The 18,392-nt window shown below is 35.6% G+C and overlaps 1 protein-coding gene across 3 annotated transcripts in view; it reads left to right on the forward strand.

Moving 5' to 3' along the window:
- Nucleotides 1-7,220, forward strand: part of TAFA2 (TAFA chemokine like family member 2) — a 529,565-nt gene extending 522,345 nt beyond the window's left edge. For all 3 annotated transcript variants that reach the window (XM_060113005.1, XM_060113004.1, XM_060113003.1), the window contains exon 5: nucleotides 6,129-7,220. In XM_060113005.1, coding sequence (XP_059968988.1) covers nucleotides 6,129-6,140 — 12 coding nt within the window. In that variant the 3' untranslated portion in view covers nucleotides 6,141-7,220. The remainder of the gene's footprint in view (nucleotides 1-6,128) is intronic.
- The last annotated feature ends 11,172 nt before the right edge of the window (nucleotides 7,221-18,392 follow it).

Below are 18,392 nucleotides of genomic sequence, written 5' to 3' on the forward strand. Positions count from 1 at the left end.
AGAAGTTAATTCATATACTTGTAAGCGCTACGTTAAAAAAATACAGTTGCAGTGAAGCAGCAGTTATTTTCCTAGCAAGGAAAAGTTCATTCAAATCAGCATTTAGTGGTTTAAAAAAATGGGATTGCTTTAAGAATCCATTTACTGACTCAGAAAGGTTTTAAATGGTAGAGTGCCTTATGTTATATACCTGAAACAAATACAATGTATGTCAATTATACATTAATAAAGAAATTAATTAACTAATTTAAAAATTGGCATTTAGCATGAGGGTATTCTAGTCTTCCTTTTTACCTATATCGAATAAGTTAAATGTATTATTGGAATATTAGTTTGAAATGATGCCTATCTATGATGTTAAGCAGCTGTATTATAAAAATCCGACATGCACTGCATTTTAACCTGCCGCCTCCTTTCAGAAATACTGCCACCTATTCCTTGCCTTCCAATTATTTAAAGAATGTCCATCAGTTTAAATATAAATGTTTGTTTCTCTAATAACCTGGGTATTTTAGTGAAAAAAAAATTTTTAATGAAATTGACTTATGTTCATAATGCATTGTCTCTTCTATTCTTGTGTGTATGTGACTCATTTTATATTCGAAGGAACATAAATATTGTTCAATAGTTCCTCATAAAAAAATTTTAATGACCACACTGGAAAAAATAAGAATATTTTGTAAATTAAGCTAATATGATAAGATTTACACTGATACTGTGGAGATTTGGCAGTGATTTCACAAATTTATGTAGACTGGCAAAGTGAACAACTGAAATTAAAAAAGAAATCTGGGATATGGGATAGAACCCAAATACATCAAAGGAACCATCAATAATGAATAAGGGAATTTATAAATCTGCATTAGGTTTGGCATAATTATACCACATTTATTTTTACGCCTAGGTGGCTAAAGTGTAGTACTAATTTCCTAAATATTTTTCCTGCATGTAGAGTCTGATGGCAGCTGGTCCACTAGAAAAACAAATAATGCAATTGCCTGTAAAAACTAGTAACGTATGCTCAGAAATAATCGAGGGCAAATGTAGGAATTCAGTGCATTCAGGTGCATAGAAATGTACCCATACCTGAATAATGTTACCACTTACATAATGCTTATTATGGGCCTTAGAATATTAGTTCTAAGCATTTGACCAAGTAACTTATTTTTTCCTCAGCTCATACAACCCTATGATTTAGGTACTGATATTATAACTGTTTTACTCAAGGTCACATGCTGAGTTATCAGCAGAACTAAGCACTGAACCTAGACAGCCTGGCTTCAAAGTATAACCTTTTTAACCATTACATACTCTCTATCACCTTGTCTGAAAAGACAGTCTCTCTCCCAAAGCCAGCTAAAACAATAGTGCTTCCATCTTGATATATGACTTTAACAGCATATGAAATGAATAATTACAAATTAGTTACTATAAGACACAGCAAATTTACTAATTAAATCAATGTTTATAGAGAAACAAGAAGTAACAATGCCCCCTCCCATAGGTATCCTATGCATCACCTTTTGTGTCTTATTTGGGAATTACTACTGCTACCACCTGTTAATATTTAAAAGGCATTTGCCTGGACAAACACTTTGCAGGGATTATCTGATTTAATCACAATAGCAAACATATGAGGGCTGATAATACCATTTTTATATTTCACGTGGGGAGACTAAGGCTCAGGGGGTTTAAATAATTTATCAACCTCACAGTGTTAGAAAGTGATAAGGCAGAGATTTGAACCCAGGCAGCCTGTCTGCAGAGCCCACACTATTTGTCATTATACCTCTTACCATAGTGTGTTGTCTCCCATTGGTAACCTAGTCAGCATGATTTGAACAGGGAAAAAGAACTATAGGCTCCATGAATATAATGATTTTAAGAACTTTATAAAAGCATCTTTTGCACTTGGGGACAAAATGGATTCTGTAATTTTTTTACCTTTTTTAGCCTTTCTAATTTATCTTACCTTGAAGATGGGCAGAGAATATAACATAATGGTCAAAATACAAAATGAAGACAGACAGTATTAAAATAGTTGACTTCACTTCATTTTAAATATAGCATCTTATATGCCACTTACCTGGTTTTCGTTTCTCAATTTAAATTGGTGGACAGATGTAAAAAGATATGATTTTAGCATAAATTCTTGAGAAATCTAATCAGAGCCCTGTAGTAGATTTGTTGGACTGGAAGAAATAAATGGATGTTCTCATCTTAAAGAATCAGTGCTTTTTATTTAATGTTACCAGATTAGCTTCTTCAACCTGGCGGCTCATTACCAAGATAGCTTTGTGCTTGTGACTAGAAATAATATTGATAATAATAATAGTAATAGTAATAATAATTTATTATTGCATGTGTTCAGCAGCCAAGTAGTTTCATTTACTGAATTGGCTGGTGTGCAGCACACACAAATAAAATTTGCATGAAAAAGAACAGCTGTGTAAAATACTGCCTTTGGAACGGCAAATTTACTGAGATAGTGATTATAGTGTATGAAGCTCAAGGCATAACCGTAATGATTGTAGGACCATTTCTCTCCCTCATGCAGTATTTTACATCTATTGCCCTGAGAACAAGAAGACAGTGAATTCATGGTAGCAAATACTATTTCCTATCCTGTAAAAGTGATTTTATTGCAACCTCCTGCTTTTAGTCACTGAAAACTTGCAGAAAAGCCTCCTTTGAAGGTAAAACTTTTACTAGTTGGCCTCTTCCAAAAGATGGGCTTGAGTGAAAAGACAGTAATATTTAAGTTCTAAAAATAAGGCAGTGCTTAATTTGATGTACTAAAAGCTTACTTTTAAAAGATAGCAAAATTTTTAAATGTTGGATTGTATAAGTATTGTTTAAGCAACTCTTTCATATCAGGAAGTTCCAGTTTATCATCTAAGGAAGCTCCAGTTTATCATCTATATAGGGTAAAATGGCAATCATTTTTCCTCCATTAGCATGTCATAATTTAAACATGATTCACTTGGACTTAATGAGCATATAAATCATAAAAGCGTTTTTTGTACTGAATTTTAGACAATAATTTTAAAGTGTTATTTGGACCTTGCATATTAGGTGATCAAAATTGGTGACAATGTACCTGTATTCAGAATCATCTACATGTTTTTAAATCTTTGGCTTTGCCATTTCATTTGCTACAAATCTGGAAGTTGTCAGGGAGAGTGCTGATATATTTACACTTCGTTGAAAAGGGCAAATTATGACATAACCTTTGTTTGAATTCCTTAAGTGTAGTCCTCTAATTTGAGAGTGAATGTCTGTTTGTTAGTAGGATCCTCTCATTCTACTTTTAGTGGTTTCCTTGTTAAACATTTATGCATTGAAAAAAACTGATCCCAACTCTAAAATGTTCATTTTTATAGTACTTCATAGTTGACAAAGCTAGGTTTTCATAAGTATAATAATTCGATCCTCATAGCAATGCTGTGAGGCTAACAAGATTATCCCCATTTTACACATGGGAAGCTGTAGGGCCCAGAGGTTGTATGACAGAGCCAGTGTAATTAGTGTTATTGCCACACTGACCTAAATCCAGAGCTCTATGTGCTGAACCACAACAGTCCTCTGATCAAAATCAAATGATTTACAAAAATCATACTGAAAACAAGTTGTCTGTTACTCTTCATCTCATAAAATGTGGATTTTTTAGGATTAATAAACTAGGAAACTAGGAAATAGTACATGAAATTGGAGAATAAGGAAAAGCTTTCATTATGTTTCAATCCATGCTTATTTAGACGATCACTTCTTTAAATCATGTTTAAAGTTTGGTTTTCTAGCAATTATTTTAGCTGATAGAAACACAGCATGATAAAAATGTGTATTTATGATATTCTGGAGCATATGGATTGTATAGTTATGTGTTTGTGTATACTTATATGTTTCCTTTACTGACATGGAAGAAAAATTTATTACAGATATATAAACCTTCGGTATTATACTGTCAATTTGATGTCTATTTTTTAAATTATGTGAAAATAAAACTTTAAATATATAAATGGTTGAGACAATCACTCCTCAGCTTTATAGAAACCAGCAGGATGAAATACTTACCTTGGAATGAAGATGTAAGAATGCGTCCGCCATACCCATCAAGAGATGACTTAGAACCTGGGCTTGCAGTGGCTCAAGAGGACATGTCACTTGCTTTCCTGGAGTCATTGCAGTGTGTCCCTCCAGTTGCCTGTGTTGAACCTCTCCTGAGGCTAAACCAGTTGTTCTCTTCCTCTTTTTTTCCTGTCATTTCAAGCACTGGTCCCCATATTATGTTTCATAATGATTCCTATTAAGAGAATTTTCAGAAAAGGCAGGTAAATTTTCTCAGCCAGTGGAAATCAGATTGTGTTAAATCAATGTTTGTCAATAAAGTGTATCACAAAAATAACATTTCTGTGTTTTTCACAGTGATCAGCTATCTGCATCAGCAACCTGTAACATCATGTCCATAGCACACTTCACATTTCCTCCCCACCTTCTTCTTACACTGACTCCTAGGCTGGAAGCCGTTCTCACAACTTGTATAAAATGACATTGAATGGCAGACAAATTGATAATGAAATTGCTTCCCTATCGAAGATATCCCCTGCTCCCAGAATCTCTAGAAGCCAGCAGACCCTTCACATCTGTGTCTTCCCACCCACAGTTCCATTTCTTCCATAGTTTCTCTGTGCACGGGTATAAGCAGCTACAAATACGCAGACAGAAGCTCTTCTTTGGGAGGGGTAGCTGACCAACGAGACACAGATATGAAGGCTGCCTCCATGCAGAACCTACCTGTTTGAATTTTACACCTTCCTTTGGAGACCAGCTATGGCAAAGCAAAGTCTAGAGCTGCCTTTCTTATTTTGTTTAATGTTCCTATTTTTCATAGTTGACCGAACAATAAACAACACAAACAAAAACCGGTCTTTTGGCAAATGTTTCTTGAAAAGACAAGTAACTATGTCATTTAATGAAATAAAACCAAAGTATCCACAATAATTTTAAAAACTCACTTTTTGTTACTCACTGTTGCTGCAAAAGAACTGTTAGGCAACTCTAAGTACTGTGATATTAAGAGCATAACTAGAAATTCATTGACAGAGCAGAAATCTGTCTCTCTATATCATTTTCCTTCCATGTGCATATAGAGATATCTGTGTATGTATCAGGTATTCTAGCTAGCTAGCTATTATTCCTTTTTCCTGCATACAGACATTCTCTGGACTCGAGTAGGTGTGAAAATCCAGTGTGAATCTGCCTCAGTAATTTATAATAGCATTAATAATACTGCTCTAATCAATTTCATGAGAAATTTGGGCACCTTTAAAATTTGGTAAAGGACTGTACTATCATTAATTGTTTTTCTCTCAAAATAATAGGGGTTTTTTTTGCCTTATGAATAGCTAATTTTCTGAAATACAGTTGAGTCAAATAAGCACTCAACTTTTTTTTTTTTTTTTTTTTTTTTTTTTTGCGGTACACGGGCCTCTCACTGTTGTGGCCTCTCCCATTGTGGAGCACAGGCTTGGACGCGCAGGCTCAGAGGCCATGGCTCACGGGCCCAGCCACTCCACGGCATGTGGGATCTTCCCGGACCGGGGCACGAACCCGTGTCCCCTGCATCGGCAGACGGACTCTCAACCACTGCGCCACCAGGGAAGCCCAGCACTCAACTTTTAAACTACTTCAAGAATGGATTTTATGGAACCAGATCTCAAGGGCTTTCTTGGAGATGGGGTCTGATTATATTCCTGAGGCCAAAGGCCTTTCTTCACTGACTCCTGGCATGATGTGTATGATCTCTGGGTTATTATGTCCACCAAGCCTGTGCAAAGAACAGGGATTCATTCTTCAGATCTGAAAGGGCAAAGATCACCAGTTAAGATCTTCCTGGTCACCGTTGGAGTCATTAGGATAGTAGTGCAAGGGGCTCTAAAAATATTATGAAATAATAGAGAAAATAATTATTTTAATAAGCTATAAATACCTAAATATGGTAGTCCTTTAAAATTCAATAATTTATTTGATACAGCATTTTGAGTTACATATTCATTTCTAATACTTAATTGTGTAGAGTTTTAAGATAATGGCTCTTATGAAATGATTTTATTCTTCTTCTTTTGCAGGTAACCCATTAACAAAGGATAAATCAAGTGATCCTCAAGGCTAATTACGTTGAACATCAGCATAGAAACATAACTCATGAGGTGATCTTGAAGGAAAATTTTTATACAGCTCACAAGAGGCACTCTGGAGTCTATTATTTCCAGGGGATTTCATGGCTTGTAATCAGCTTCTTCTTGGAATCAAGACTTTTTAAAAGTCCGACATGAACTTCTATATCATGAAGATTTCATCAGATTTGAACTGTGTTCAACTTGTATAATTGCGCTTGCAAAAAGGATTTGAAGTTACTGTCTGAAGAGTTGGCGTTTCCGGATGGTGTCAGAGACACTTACCTTTTGGGCTCTTGGCTCCAAATGTGACTGCTTTTCTTGTTTCTGAAAGTCTCCCAAGTGCACTGGCCTTCTGTCATGGACCTGAGTCCTGTGTTCAGTGGCTAGGACTGCACATGGCTTCAGTGACTTTTCCTTTGCGAACTTCTCCTCTGGCATGGTGTAGACTGAGACAATTTATTTGTATCCTAATCTTGGGGCTCTGAAAGCCTACATGTTTTAACATCTTAAAGTTGCTTTTGTTAAAGGAATGGAAATATATATCCATTGATAATAATTATTGTTGGCAAGTAATAGTTATCTGAATACATCAATCATATAAGAATGTATAGACAAGCTGACATGTTTCCCCAAGGCTAACACACTGCTGCAGCTCTCTGTCAGTTAAATAGGTAGTAGTTAGAACTGAATTACCATTTTCAGTACTCCTGTTTGGTACCTCTAGAGTACTCTCCCTTTCAGTTTTTTTTTTTTTTTAAAGTGGGCTTTTTCTTTCATTTTTATCTTTACTTTTTCCCTTCACAGAAATTAGCAGTGAGCGGTCAAATATTTAGGTAAACTTCAGTTTCAAAACATTGCCAGGGATGCATGTGGGTTTTGATTTCTTAGCTTGAAAGTTATTCACTTAGATTTCTTCTAGTATTTTTTTAAACTGTCCTTTCTATCTCATTTTAAAAAGACTGTCTCTTGCTCTGTCCCAATGACTGTTTGAATGCCTATCTATTTGTTTATTCAATCTGTTGGTTGAATAAATTGTTCTTTTTCTTGGTCTAAATTTTATAAATATTTGCTTACAGTTGTCCCGTTCAAACAATTTCTTTAGTCAGTGTTTGTCCACGTTTTCATAGTACTTTTAACATTTGTGGTTTTCAGTTCTACAGAAAAATCTTATAAATATTTCAAAGCCTTAAACATGTATGTACATTTTTTTCTAAGTTACTCACAGAATGTATAATTTTATACTACATCTGCTTTGTTTCATTTGTGATGCGGAGGGAGAGAAGAATGGAAATTGCATAGCCATTCTGGACATTGTATAAAGGTATAGTTTGAAAGAATGTAAAGGGGGAGGAGCTTCTATGTTTTACTCATACTTAGACTAATAGGAAGGTACTTCAGAAATTGTCCTATTAGAAGCTCCATTATGTTAGAGAAGGGGTGGACATGTTTTGTTTTTTTAAAACTCATTGACATGGCCAATTAGGTATATGTTGATTTCCATGATGGAGGCTGACATACAGACCAAAGCTCTCCAGGCTAAGTTGGTAACAACTTTCAAAGACCAATACATTACCCAGAATGTTTTCTTGGCAGAATGACTAAAAGCGTAAAATTTGTTAAACATTAAATTTGTAAAGTATGTTTTTGATATTGAACTAAAGTAAACTATACTGCCCCATAAGTCCATGGAATGGAATGACTTTCTCCTTCCATTTTAATTATGAATATAAAACTAGATGGCTCTGGGTGAATTTTGCTATGGTTCAAGACTGTCTGACTCATAAAGAAAGGAGTAACGGTTGTGCTGGAGTTTCTGCATCAGTAATAATATCATTAATTTCTTTGGAACAAAATGGAAAACTATATTATTTTGGAAATTATGAATTTGTCCTAGGTTTGAAATTATAGATCATGCCTCTCATTTTTTAAACTATGTCCCTTAAAACAACACTGGAAATTCTGTATTATATTCAAGTGTAATACATGCATATCAATAGAAAAAAATAAATGGAATTTCAAATATATTAACTAGATTATCCCCAGTAGATTAATGTTGTGACTCTTCAGAAAAGGTGAATAAAATTGGAATATAAAATGGACTATTTTTCATGAGTTACATTCAGAGAATCTGTTTTCCAGTGTTTTATCTTAAAAGCACTTCAGTTACTATCTAGGAAAACCTCTGAGTTTATGGGGAAGCTGACATAAATTCTTCAATCTTCTTTTTATAAAAGTCCGTGGCAAATCTTGCCATTTACACAAGGTTCCGATATTTGACTTGCTTCTTTGCTAAGAAACAATTGAAATAGATATATCTACACTTGTGCCACTTGCTCACATCTTGACTATGAGCACAACTGGCAAAATTTTGCTAGCAATATACAAAAATCATTTTATTATAAAAATTGTTGAAAATAATGACTGTTTATCCTTTGAAATTCATTATACAGTTGGCCCTTGAGCAACATAGGTTTGAACTGCACAGGTCTACTTATACATGGATTTTTTTCAACATTAAGTACTACAGTACTACACAATCTGAGGTTGGTTCCAGGGATGCAGAACCTTGGGTATGGAGGAACCGCATAGAGGGAGGATGGACTGTAAGTCATACGCAGATTTTTGACTGCATGGAGGGTTAGCTCCCCTGATCCCAGCGTTGTTCAAAGGTCAACCATATATGGAAATGTTAATTAAAACATAAAATATGGCTATGATTTAGCCTTTAAAAATTACTTTAAATAGCTTTTATTTTGAAGTAATTTAAGATTTCCAATAAGTTATGAAAATAGCTTAGAGGACTTCTGTGTATCCTTTTCCCCATTATCGCCCAGTGATAACATCTTACAAAACCAAGAAATTGACATTAGTACAACACTATCCACTCAAATACAGACCTTATTCAGATTTCACTAGTTTCACATGCACTTTGGGTATGTTTATGTGTGTGTGTATACGATCTTATTCTTTTTAATTAATTTGGTAAACACCTACTTCAGTATGTCATAACATAAAATAGATCATGAGAGTCTATGGGTCAATGAGTGGCTGATTTGTGATGACTTTTTTGAAGTTCTCTATTTATGGAATAACATCCTATAGCTTTATTTTATTTTTATACATTCTTGTTGCCTTAACACAATGGAAACTTCCAGTTTTAACATCAGACAGTACCATATAAGATTTCAAATTTGGAATTGGCATTAATGGGTAGGAAGAGGTCTGAGAATCTGCATCTATGGTTGAAATAAAAAGGGAGTTTGGTCCTGTTCTTTATTTCCCTCAGCAAGGCCTGTGCTACTACACAATGCTATACAAGTAGGTTGTGACTTTTGATAATACACAATGGCTAATAGCATGATGATTAAGTGGGACATGATCTTTTAAAATTTTTGATCATTTTCTCAATTCATGATCATATATCCATCTGAAAGAGCAACATATGCAAAAATATCAAGTAGTACTTTTCACCATGGAGCCCTTTCTCATTTTGACCCACTTAAGTGGAGAGAATTAGAATGATGGAAGACACAGAGAAGCTGAAGAGTTGGGGAGACACATATTGGGTATCTCCTGTTCCCCTTACCCACATAGAGAACTCATAGTAGAGCATTACTATTTTTTTAAGGTAAGGGTTTGTCTGTCTGCCTGTCTGCCTTCATACCTGCCTTCCTCTCCTTTCTTGTTTTCTTCTTTTCTTCCTTACCCTCATTTCCTTCCATCTTTCCCTTCCTTCCTTCCTTTCCTTCTCTTTTGTTTTATATATAGAATACTTTGAAAAAAGAGTAGAGGTAGCAGATTTTATTCATTTCACTGTGTGATACTGAAAAGTAGTGTAGACCTCACAATTATCTGGCATGTAATTGACTTATTCCTACTACGCACATGCATATTTGGTGAGATCAAATGTTAACTGAGGTTTAGCCTTTAAAATGGCCTTTAAAATCTATTCAATGGATTTTTTTTAATGCCCTACATTTGCAGGGCATTCTGCTAACCAATGAAAAGTAGGTACACAGAAGACAAAAGTGTTTCATATTTGTTTTGATTTTTTGAAATCTTCATTATATTTCAAATTAATAAATGTTATGCACTATGTCAAACATTTTTCTGGAAGGTTTTATCTGTTATACAAAGTGATTGAACTTTAGAAGTTATGTGAGCAGGGCATTACAAAGTTTTGTTTCACAGGTTTCAGCAAAAATGTAATGGAAAGTCTTAAAGAAGAGAGACTGTGGGCTTGAAGAGAAGTTAGAGGGGACTAACATAATCCAGGGAAAGTTAATGAGGGCCTAAACTTGGACTATTACACTGAGGAGAATGTGAAAAAAATAGATATCAATCCTGGTAGTAATTTAAATTACTTGAAGATCTAAAAATTACCCACGCCCAACCCTACTCTCTGAGATTCTCTTAATTGACTTAGGATTAGAGTCTGGGAACAAGTATTTTTAAAAAATCTCCTTGGGTGATTTAATGTGCATTCTGGGTTAAGAACCACTAATGAAGGGTTTTGCCAAGGTAGAAATGAGAATTTGGGTGGGATGATTGGATGAGTATAAGGGAGACGTGGAAGAGAACTCAAAGCCCTGAGCCTACTAAAGTGGGATAATTGAGATTTAGTTAAATATTAGAAAACTCTGAAGGAAAACTAAGTTGAGTGGCAGGTGGAAACAATGAGTTCATTTTTTAAGATTAATGAGTTTACAGTGCCAAGGAAACGTTCAGAAAGGTCATGTTAGAAAAGAACTGAACAGGCTTTATTGGATTTGTAATTAGAGAATGTTGGTCTTGGAAAGAGAAGTTTTAGTGAAGTGCTTATTGTAGAGCTGAGATTTCAGTGGGTTGGAGAGTGAATGAGAGATGTGAAAGTGGAAAACAGTACATGTAGACTTCTATTTCACAGGGGAATAAAAAGGAAAAGTAGGGTAGTGGTTATGCAGGGGAGGCAGAATTGAAAGTGTATTTTTCTTAATATGGAAGAAATTAGAGTATGTTCATCTGTACCATAAGGGAGGGAGGGAGAGGATGAGAGGTGTGTTAAGAACCTAAGAGTGAAAATATAAAGGAAAGTTGAAAGGAGGGGTATTCCTATCTAGATGGAAAGAAAAATAAAATGTATGAGGAATAAGCAGGATTAAATCCCATAGAAATTCTAAGGGGATGTAAACAGTGAAGAGGCAAGTGGTGTTTAGTTCTTTGGTAACCTTCAACAGAGCAGTGTCAGTAGTTAGCCCAGGAGTCAGAAAGAAATCATTGAAGTTGATTAGCACATGGCTGAGTGTCAGCTTGTCCCTGGGCTACTTAGACTTAGGAAGTTAGTAACTCCAAGATCATAAATAGATAAATGAGAGAGAAATTAACTAAGTCTCAGTATCCTTATTCATGAAATAAAGATATCTACCTCACAGGATTTGTTGTGAAGATTCAATGAGTTAATACATGTAAAGTGCTCAGCACATTATCTTGTACATAGTATTTACTCGATGGTGGTTCTTTCATTGTGAAAGATGTCCAAGTTCCATTTGTTCTGCAGTGATGTAAAATCAAGTTGGTAGAAAATAATAAAATTATATATGATGTGAAAGGGTTTGGGGCTGGCTGGTACAAATGATAAATAGAAGAGGAAGATGTAGTGACATTACATTTAAATCATTTTTTTTCCTGGAATTAAGTGGCCGTAAGGAAGGTAAAAGAGTAACCTTAGTGGAAGATTAAGTGAAAATATTTTTTCTTATGGGAGAAGCCAGAAAGATTGATAGGCCAGAAAGGTTTATAGGTTTATACTGCAAGGAGGCAGTAGGGAAGGAGAAACTGATAAAGGGAGGGATGGATTAATATCCTGGAGGAAGGAGAAACAGGTGGAGTTGGGAATGTTAAGCAGAAGGGTTAGTGTAAGAGGAATAATGTTTCTTTTGTCAGGTAAGTAAAAAAAAAAAAAAGAAAGAAAGAAAGAAAAAAGATGGATGAAGCTGGAGACAAATTTAGATGTGAGGCCAAGGAAAATAATGCTAGGAGCCTCTAGGCTGAAGGAATGGCATATACAGGTGTTAAGTAGATAAGGTTCATCTGCTGAGTGTACAAGGGACAAAACTCAGTTTGGAATCTCCAAGGAGAGTAGAAAATATTTCAAGTAAACCTTGGTGTTTCTAGATGCTGAGAGCTCAAAAGACAATAAAGTCACAATACAGGACATTTAATTCATAGAGACATGTGACTTTTCCATCAGTGTAGTCTGGACAAAGGAAGGGTGAAAATGAATAGTTGGGATCAACTTTGGATGAAGATAGGCAACGTAAAAAAAAAAATGGCTAGCATCTCTTGAGCTTACTCTGTACCAAGAGGCCTTTCTAAGCAATTTAAGTGTATTATTTAACCTTACCTGAGATCTATATTATTGATATTACCATTCTCTAATAAGAAAAGTGGGGCATGGAGTGTTTAAGCAACAGTGTCACATAATAGTAAGTGGTAAAGCCAGGATTTTAACCTCTGTAGTAGTAACTAGTAGGGTGTTAGTTTGTATGCCATTGAAAAAGTGTATCATGGGGCTATAGGAAAATTCATAGGGCAAATAAAATAAAAAGGAATGATGTTTGTAAATCTAGGGAGGGTCAGAGAGACTTAAAATAAATTTGAAGTGGAGAACGGTTTTATTAGGGATGAGTAATAATTAGGACAAATATTTTTATGTTCCTACTATGTGCCAAGAACTGTTAGATGCAGTGAATAAAATGTAAGTTTCACCTTCTATCAATCCTTCTGGGAGTGATAATAAACTGAATTTGTAGTAACTGAGTTAAGAATCTTCAGATAAATTCCTCAAAACACTGTGTTTGCATATAGCAGCACTTGAGAGAGAGAGAAGTGGCTCCAAGTAAAATGTGGAAATGAAGAGCAGGGAAAATACAGTGCTCCAAAAAGAAGCCTATCCTTTTGATGAAGGTAGTCTATATTAATGATGAGGAACCTCAGTAATGCCTGATATGTTTCAGAAGAAAGAATTCTACACATAGTTTGCATTCTACGATAAGGGTTTATATTTGACCTTTAATTGGAAGTGAAGTTCCCTGTTATTGTGTCTACTTGTAAGGCATCAAGGGAAGATTTGTTAGAGTGATATATCAATTACCCACTGCTGTGTAATATATAACTCCCAAACACAGCAGCATAAAAGGGTAACCCTCAATTATCCCTCCCAAGTCTAGAGGTCAGCTGGAAAGTTCTGCTGGTCTTGGCTGGGCCCACACTTGTATCTGTGGGGATCTGTGTTTGGGCAGGCAGTGCTGAGTCTGTCTGGACTTCTTCCCATGTGTTGGGGGTATCTGGCCGTAAGATGGTCTAGGATGATCTTAGCTAAAACAACTGGGCTACTTCCAAGTGTTAGTTTGGCTTGTCCTCATGACAGAGGAGGCAAGGTTCTGTGACAGTGAAGATAGGCTTACACTCAGAACTGGTACGGGTTCACTCTGACTACATTTTTATGGCTAAAGCCAGTTACAAAATTAATCTGGTGGTGGAGAAAGAGACTACTTCTTAATGAAAGTTGCTGTAAAGTCACGTTGTAAGGTTACATACAGGAAAGGATGAAGAATTGGGGCCATGTTTTCAGTCACCTCTAGTGGCTTCATGCTAGTTTTACTCCCCTCCAAGACAAACTTTGCTTGCTTATATGTATCACCTTTTCAATCCTAATGTGATTTTGATACACATCAATTTTAAATTCTTCAATGGCTCCCCACTGTCCTGATATGAAACCTATACTCTGTATCAGACATCAATAGCATTCCACTTTCTTGCCCCTGTCTACTTCTTTCTGCCCGCTATGCCTGTACTACTAATCCTGTTACACCCAAGTCCTTGTATGTAGTTCTTAAAACAACCTCTCCTCATCCTAACACCTCTTTGAAGGTCTCTGAAGCTAGACTCTCCCTTTATCTTCCCCCAATCTTCCCCCAGTCAGCTCTTTCTCATCTGTAAGTTTAAATTATCAAATTCTGTTGATTAACATTTCCACCATAAAATTAAGTGGACGAAAATTGAGATATCATAAGAGTACTATTGGTAAAATAATTTTCTAACAAAGTCTTCCTACAACGAAACTCTCAAGAAGGACTTAATTCAGGGTAGGTGGTATTGAATAGTTAATCTCAGTTATACATTTTTTCAGTTGATATCGTGTAGTTTGAACTGAAAACATTTTATATAGACCTTTTTAAAATTGATTGTGAGGTAATTATCTGTAATCCATTCTCAAGGCTTCTATTTTTCTGTAAAATGATAAAAGACAGAAAAAAATAAGTACTTTCCTTCACAGTGGGTGCCTCAGCCAAGTCTCCCCTGATTCCCCACAAGCCAGCATAGATACCTGTTCTCCACACTCCCACTGCTTTCCTTCTTAATGCTTACTTGTTTGCTGTCTAACTAACTTCTGCTATCCTAGTCCTTTCCTCTTAGAATTTGAATTGTGCAACAATGTCTGGGATGCAGCAGCCAGCCAAAACATTGTTTATTAAATGAATCATTGCATAATTTAATACACACTACCTAGGCACACTTAGTAGTAACTGAGTTCGCTTCTTGTTGATTGACTAACTTGTTCCTAAACTCAGAAATGTTGAGGATCAGCTGTTAAGAAAGATTCTGGCAAATGGAGCGTGATTGTGATTTGCAGTGCAAATGTCATGTTAATCTTTGTTTGTTTTCTGGCTGATAGTTAAATCTCTTGTACTATGCATAAAAAATGTCACAGCTAAACAATCTGAGGGATTAAATGGCTCCTCATAAGTTCCATGCTGCTAACTGGCAGAAAAATAATCACTGTTGTCAGTCTTGGCTGGTGAGTTCTCATGAAAAATATTTCTTTTTTAATTTGAAGGCATTAGGAAACACACTCAAGTTATAATTTAAACATTGTTTATTCTGGAGTACACGAACAATCTATTGCTATTTCATTGTCAGTCAGTCCAAATATATTACTAAAAAGTCACCAGGATTGGTCATATTTTCACCTTCAATGCTTTTTATTAATTTATTCTATGCTAATTTTTACAAAGATGATTTTAGATATTTTTGAATCCTGTGGTATTTCATTATGACAACTAATGATGCATGTTGCCAACATCTCTAAACACTAACAGAAGCTTAAATATTTTGTTGGCTTAATTGCTTCTGGTAGCTTTGTAACTTTGTAATGACATAGTATGAAACTCATTTCACCCTCCTCATTTCACCTCTAGCCAAACATTAGGCCACTTTTGTCTTGTGATTATTTAGTTTTAAAAAGTTAAAATGGCCCATTTTCTCATTTAAAGGACTCATTATTGGAACCAGTTTCAAAGAGAACCATGTGGCAGTTGTGAAAGGGAAGGTATGAGATATCTCAGTGTCCCTTACAGGTTTACTAAGAAAGAATACTTGAGAATGTATTACAGATAATTACTTCACAAGGAGCTTTTAAAAATCCAATTACCAGATTTCTAATTTAAATGAAAAAAAAGGAAAAAAAAAAGTTCCAGAATCACTTCAATACAATGTGCTCTTTTGCAGAATATCAAGTGCATCTTGGGAGTATAACTGTGGGAGAACTTTGTAATAGCACTGTCTCCCTATAACAGGACTCCACAGATAGCATTATGATGAATCTCCTGTATGTGTTCATTTAATTTCAGGGGTTGCTGCACTAAACAATAAACCAAATTTGAGAGCTTGAATCCAGATGTATCTTGTCACTTTCTCTCCCCATCAGTTCAATCAAATGTCATTCTATTCAACTGAATATAGACAGGGTGAATTTCAAGTAAAAGAAAATTCAACCAGAGTGACAGATTTTCTCTTAAAGTTGCTTTTGTTTGATTTCATCTTCTTTTCTTTGCTGTGAAACCACAAAATGAAATGGAAATCAGGATGTCAATTCTTCTGCTCCTTGCTGTTTCTAACTTGTGCTTTTGGATCAGTAAAACTAGTTGCTTCATACATGCCTCATGTGGTCATAAGATTGGGCACTGCACAAATCCAAGGAGCACCACTGACCTATGCCACTATGTGAATGTCAGTCCCTTGAGTTGTGCAGTGTCCATCATGCACAACTGTAAGCAGAATCTTTACTGGATTCTAATATTTTTGGTTGCAATAATGCATATACAAGATTCTACTAAGATATATAATTTAATTTAGGTAATTAGTAATTTCTTACAATAAAATATATTAAGATATTTAATCACAGATGCATGCCCAGAATAAATAATTAAACAGAATTAGAGATTTACTAAATTAGATTAATAGTTAACCCAACTTGATCACTTTCAGGATATCTACATCTGTGAATATTTCAGGATACTTAATTTCTTAAACTAAGACAATGATGAAAGATTTTATCTTCTCTATTTATATTTTCTCCCTAGGAAATATTATTCATGATGACTCCTCAAATTAGTAGCTTCAGCCCTAATCTTGCCCTTGAATGACAAGATCCTTACCCCAACAACCTACTTGACATCTCCACTCAGATGTCCAATTGGTGTTTCAAACAGAACATGGGCAAAGCAGAACTTTTGATTCCTCTACCTCAACCTTCAAACCTTCTTCCTCAGTTTCCTCTAATTTTGTAAATACAATTACAGTACACCCAGTTTCTCACATTAAAAACTTACTCATCTCTGATTTCTCTTTCTTTGTCACTGCTGCATCTAATCCATCAGCAAGCGCTATTCACTCTACAGCTCCAAACACCCTGAATCTGTTTTGCCTTATTTTCTCTGCTATCACCCTGGTACAATTCACCATCATCTATTACCTAGACAAATGAAACAACAAATTTTTAACCGGTCACCCTATTTCTATCCCATTAGCATAATCCATCCTCCACACAACAGCCAAAATAAATTTTCCAAAGTATAAAGCTACCTTTCAACAAATTGTGCTGAGACAATTGTACATTCATAGGCAAACAATAAAACAGATAAACTAACAAAGCCAAAGCTCAAAAAACCTTAACCTAAACTTCACACTTTATGCAAAAATTAACTCAAAAAAGATTGTGGACTTAAATGTAAAATGCAAAACTATAAAGCTCTTAGAAAAAAAATGTGGGAGAAAATATTTGGGATCTACAGTTAAGCAAAAAGTTCTTAGACTTGATACTAAAATATAAGAGAAAAAAATTAAAACTTGGACCTCATCAAAATTTAAACAACTGCTTTGTGAAAAATCATGAAAAGATTGAAAAAACCAATGACAGACTCGGAGAAAATATTTTCAAACCACATATTCAATAAATAACTAGTGTCTAGAATATATAAACAACTCCCAAAACTCAACAGTAAGAGTTTCACTTCATGGTGACACAGGAAGCTCCTGAACTTACCTCCTCCTATGGACCCACTAAATCTACAGCTATATATGGAACATTCTTTTCTCTGAAAGAAATCCAGAAACCAGCAGAGTGACTTGTACACATTTGGTGAAAGAGAAAAAAAAATGGGTAGGAGAGGATGAGAATCATTCCTGTCATAAACCCCATTCTTGATGACACATAATTGGGACACACAAGCATCAACACACAATGGGAAGGAACTCACAATCCCCAGCTTCTCTCTGAGGAGAGACGGGTTTAAGCCCCACATGCCCCAACATTTAAGATTTCTACCTGAGAGAGAGCTCCCCAAAACATCTACCTCTGAAAGCTAACAGGGCTTGTGTCCATGAGACCCACAAGGCTATAATGAACTAAGAAAGAGTTCTTAATGGGTTCACATGGACTCACCACCAGTATCTTCCCCAGGCAGGACCCATTGCAGAGGCAGCAGACTGAAATACCCAGTCTTTCCACGAAAGAAACCTATTGGCTTATTCAGAGCTGCCACCAGAGGGCCAGGCTTCTATTTAACACACATCTAGGGGCTGACTGCAATACTCTCCAGATACTGGAGAGGCAGGCAGTCACCATCTTCATGTTCTCCCTCTTTCTCACGTCAATTTGCCAGCATCTCCCCAAAGCAGCTTGTGCACACATCTGATATCCAAGCTTATGTGCCTGCTGCCCAGAGGTTACATCCTTTGATAAGCCTGGCTCTGAGGACCAGCAGGGATTGTATTCACTGGCTCAACAGGATAGTAGCAAACAAACAGTTCTTAATGGTCTATCCACCTAGGGCTTGACCAGAGGGAGCAGGCAAAAATACCCATCTCCCAGTCTCCCCTAAAAGAGGTATA

The sequence above is a fragment of the Mesoplodon densirostris genome, chromosome 11 (genome assembly GCF_025265405.1).
Source record: "Mesoplodon densirostris isolate mMesDen1 chromosome 11, mMesDen1 primary haplotype, whole genome shotgun sequence".
Lineage (NCBI taxonomy): Eukaryota > Metazoa > Chordata > Mammalia > Artiodactyla > Ziphiidae > Mesoplodon > Mesoplodon densirostris.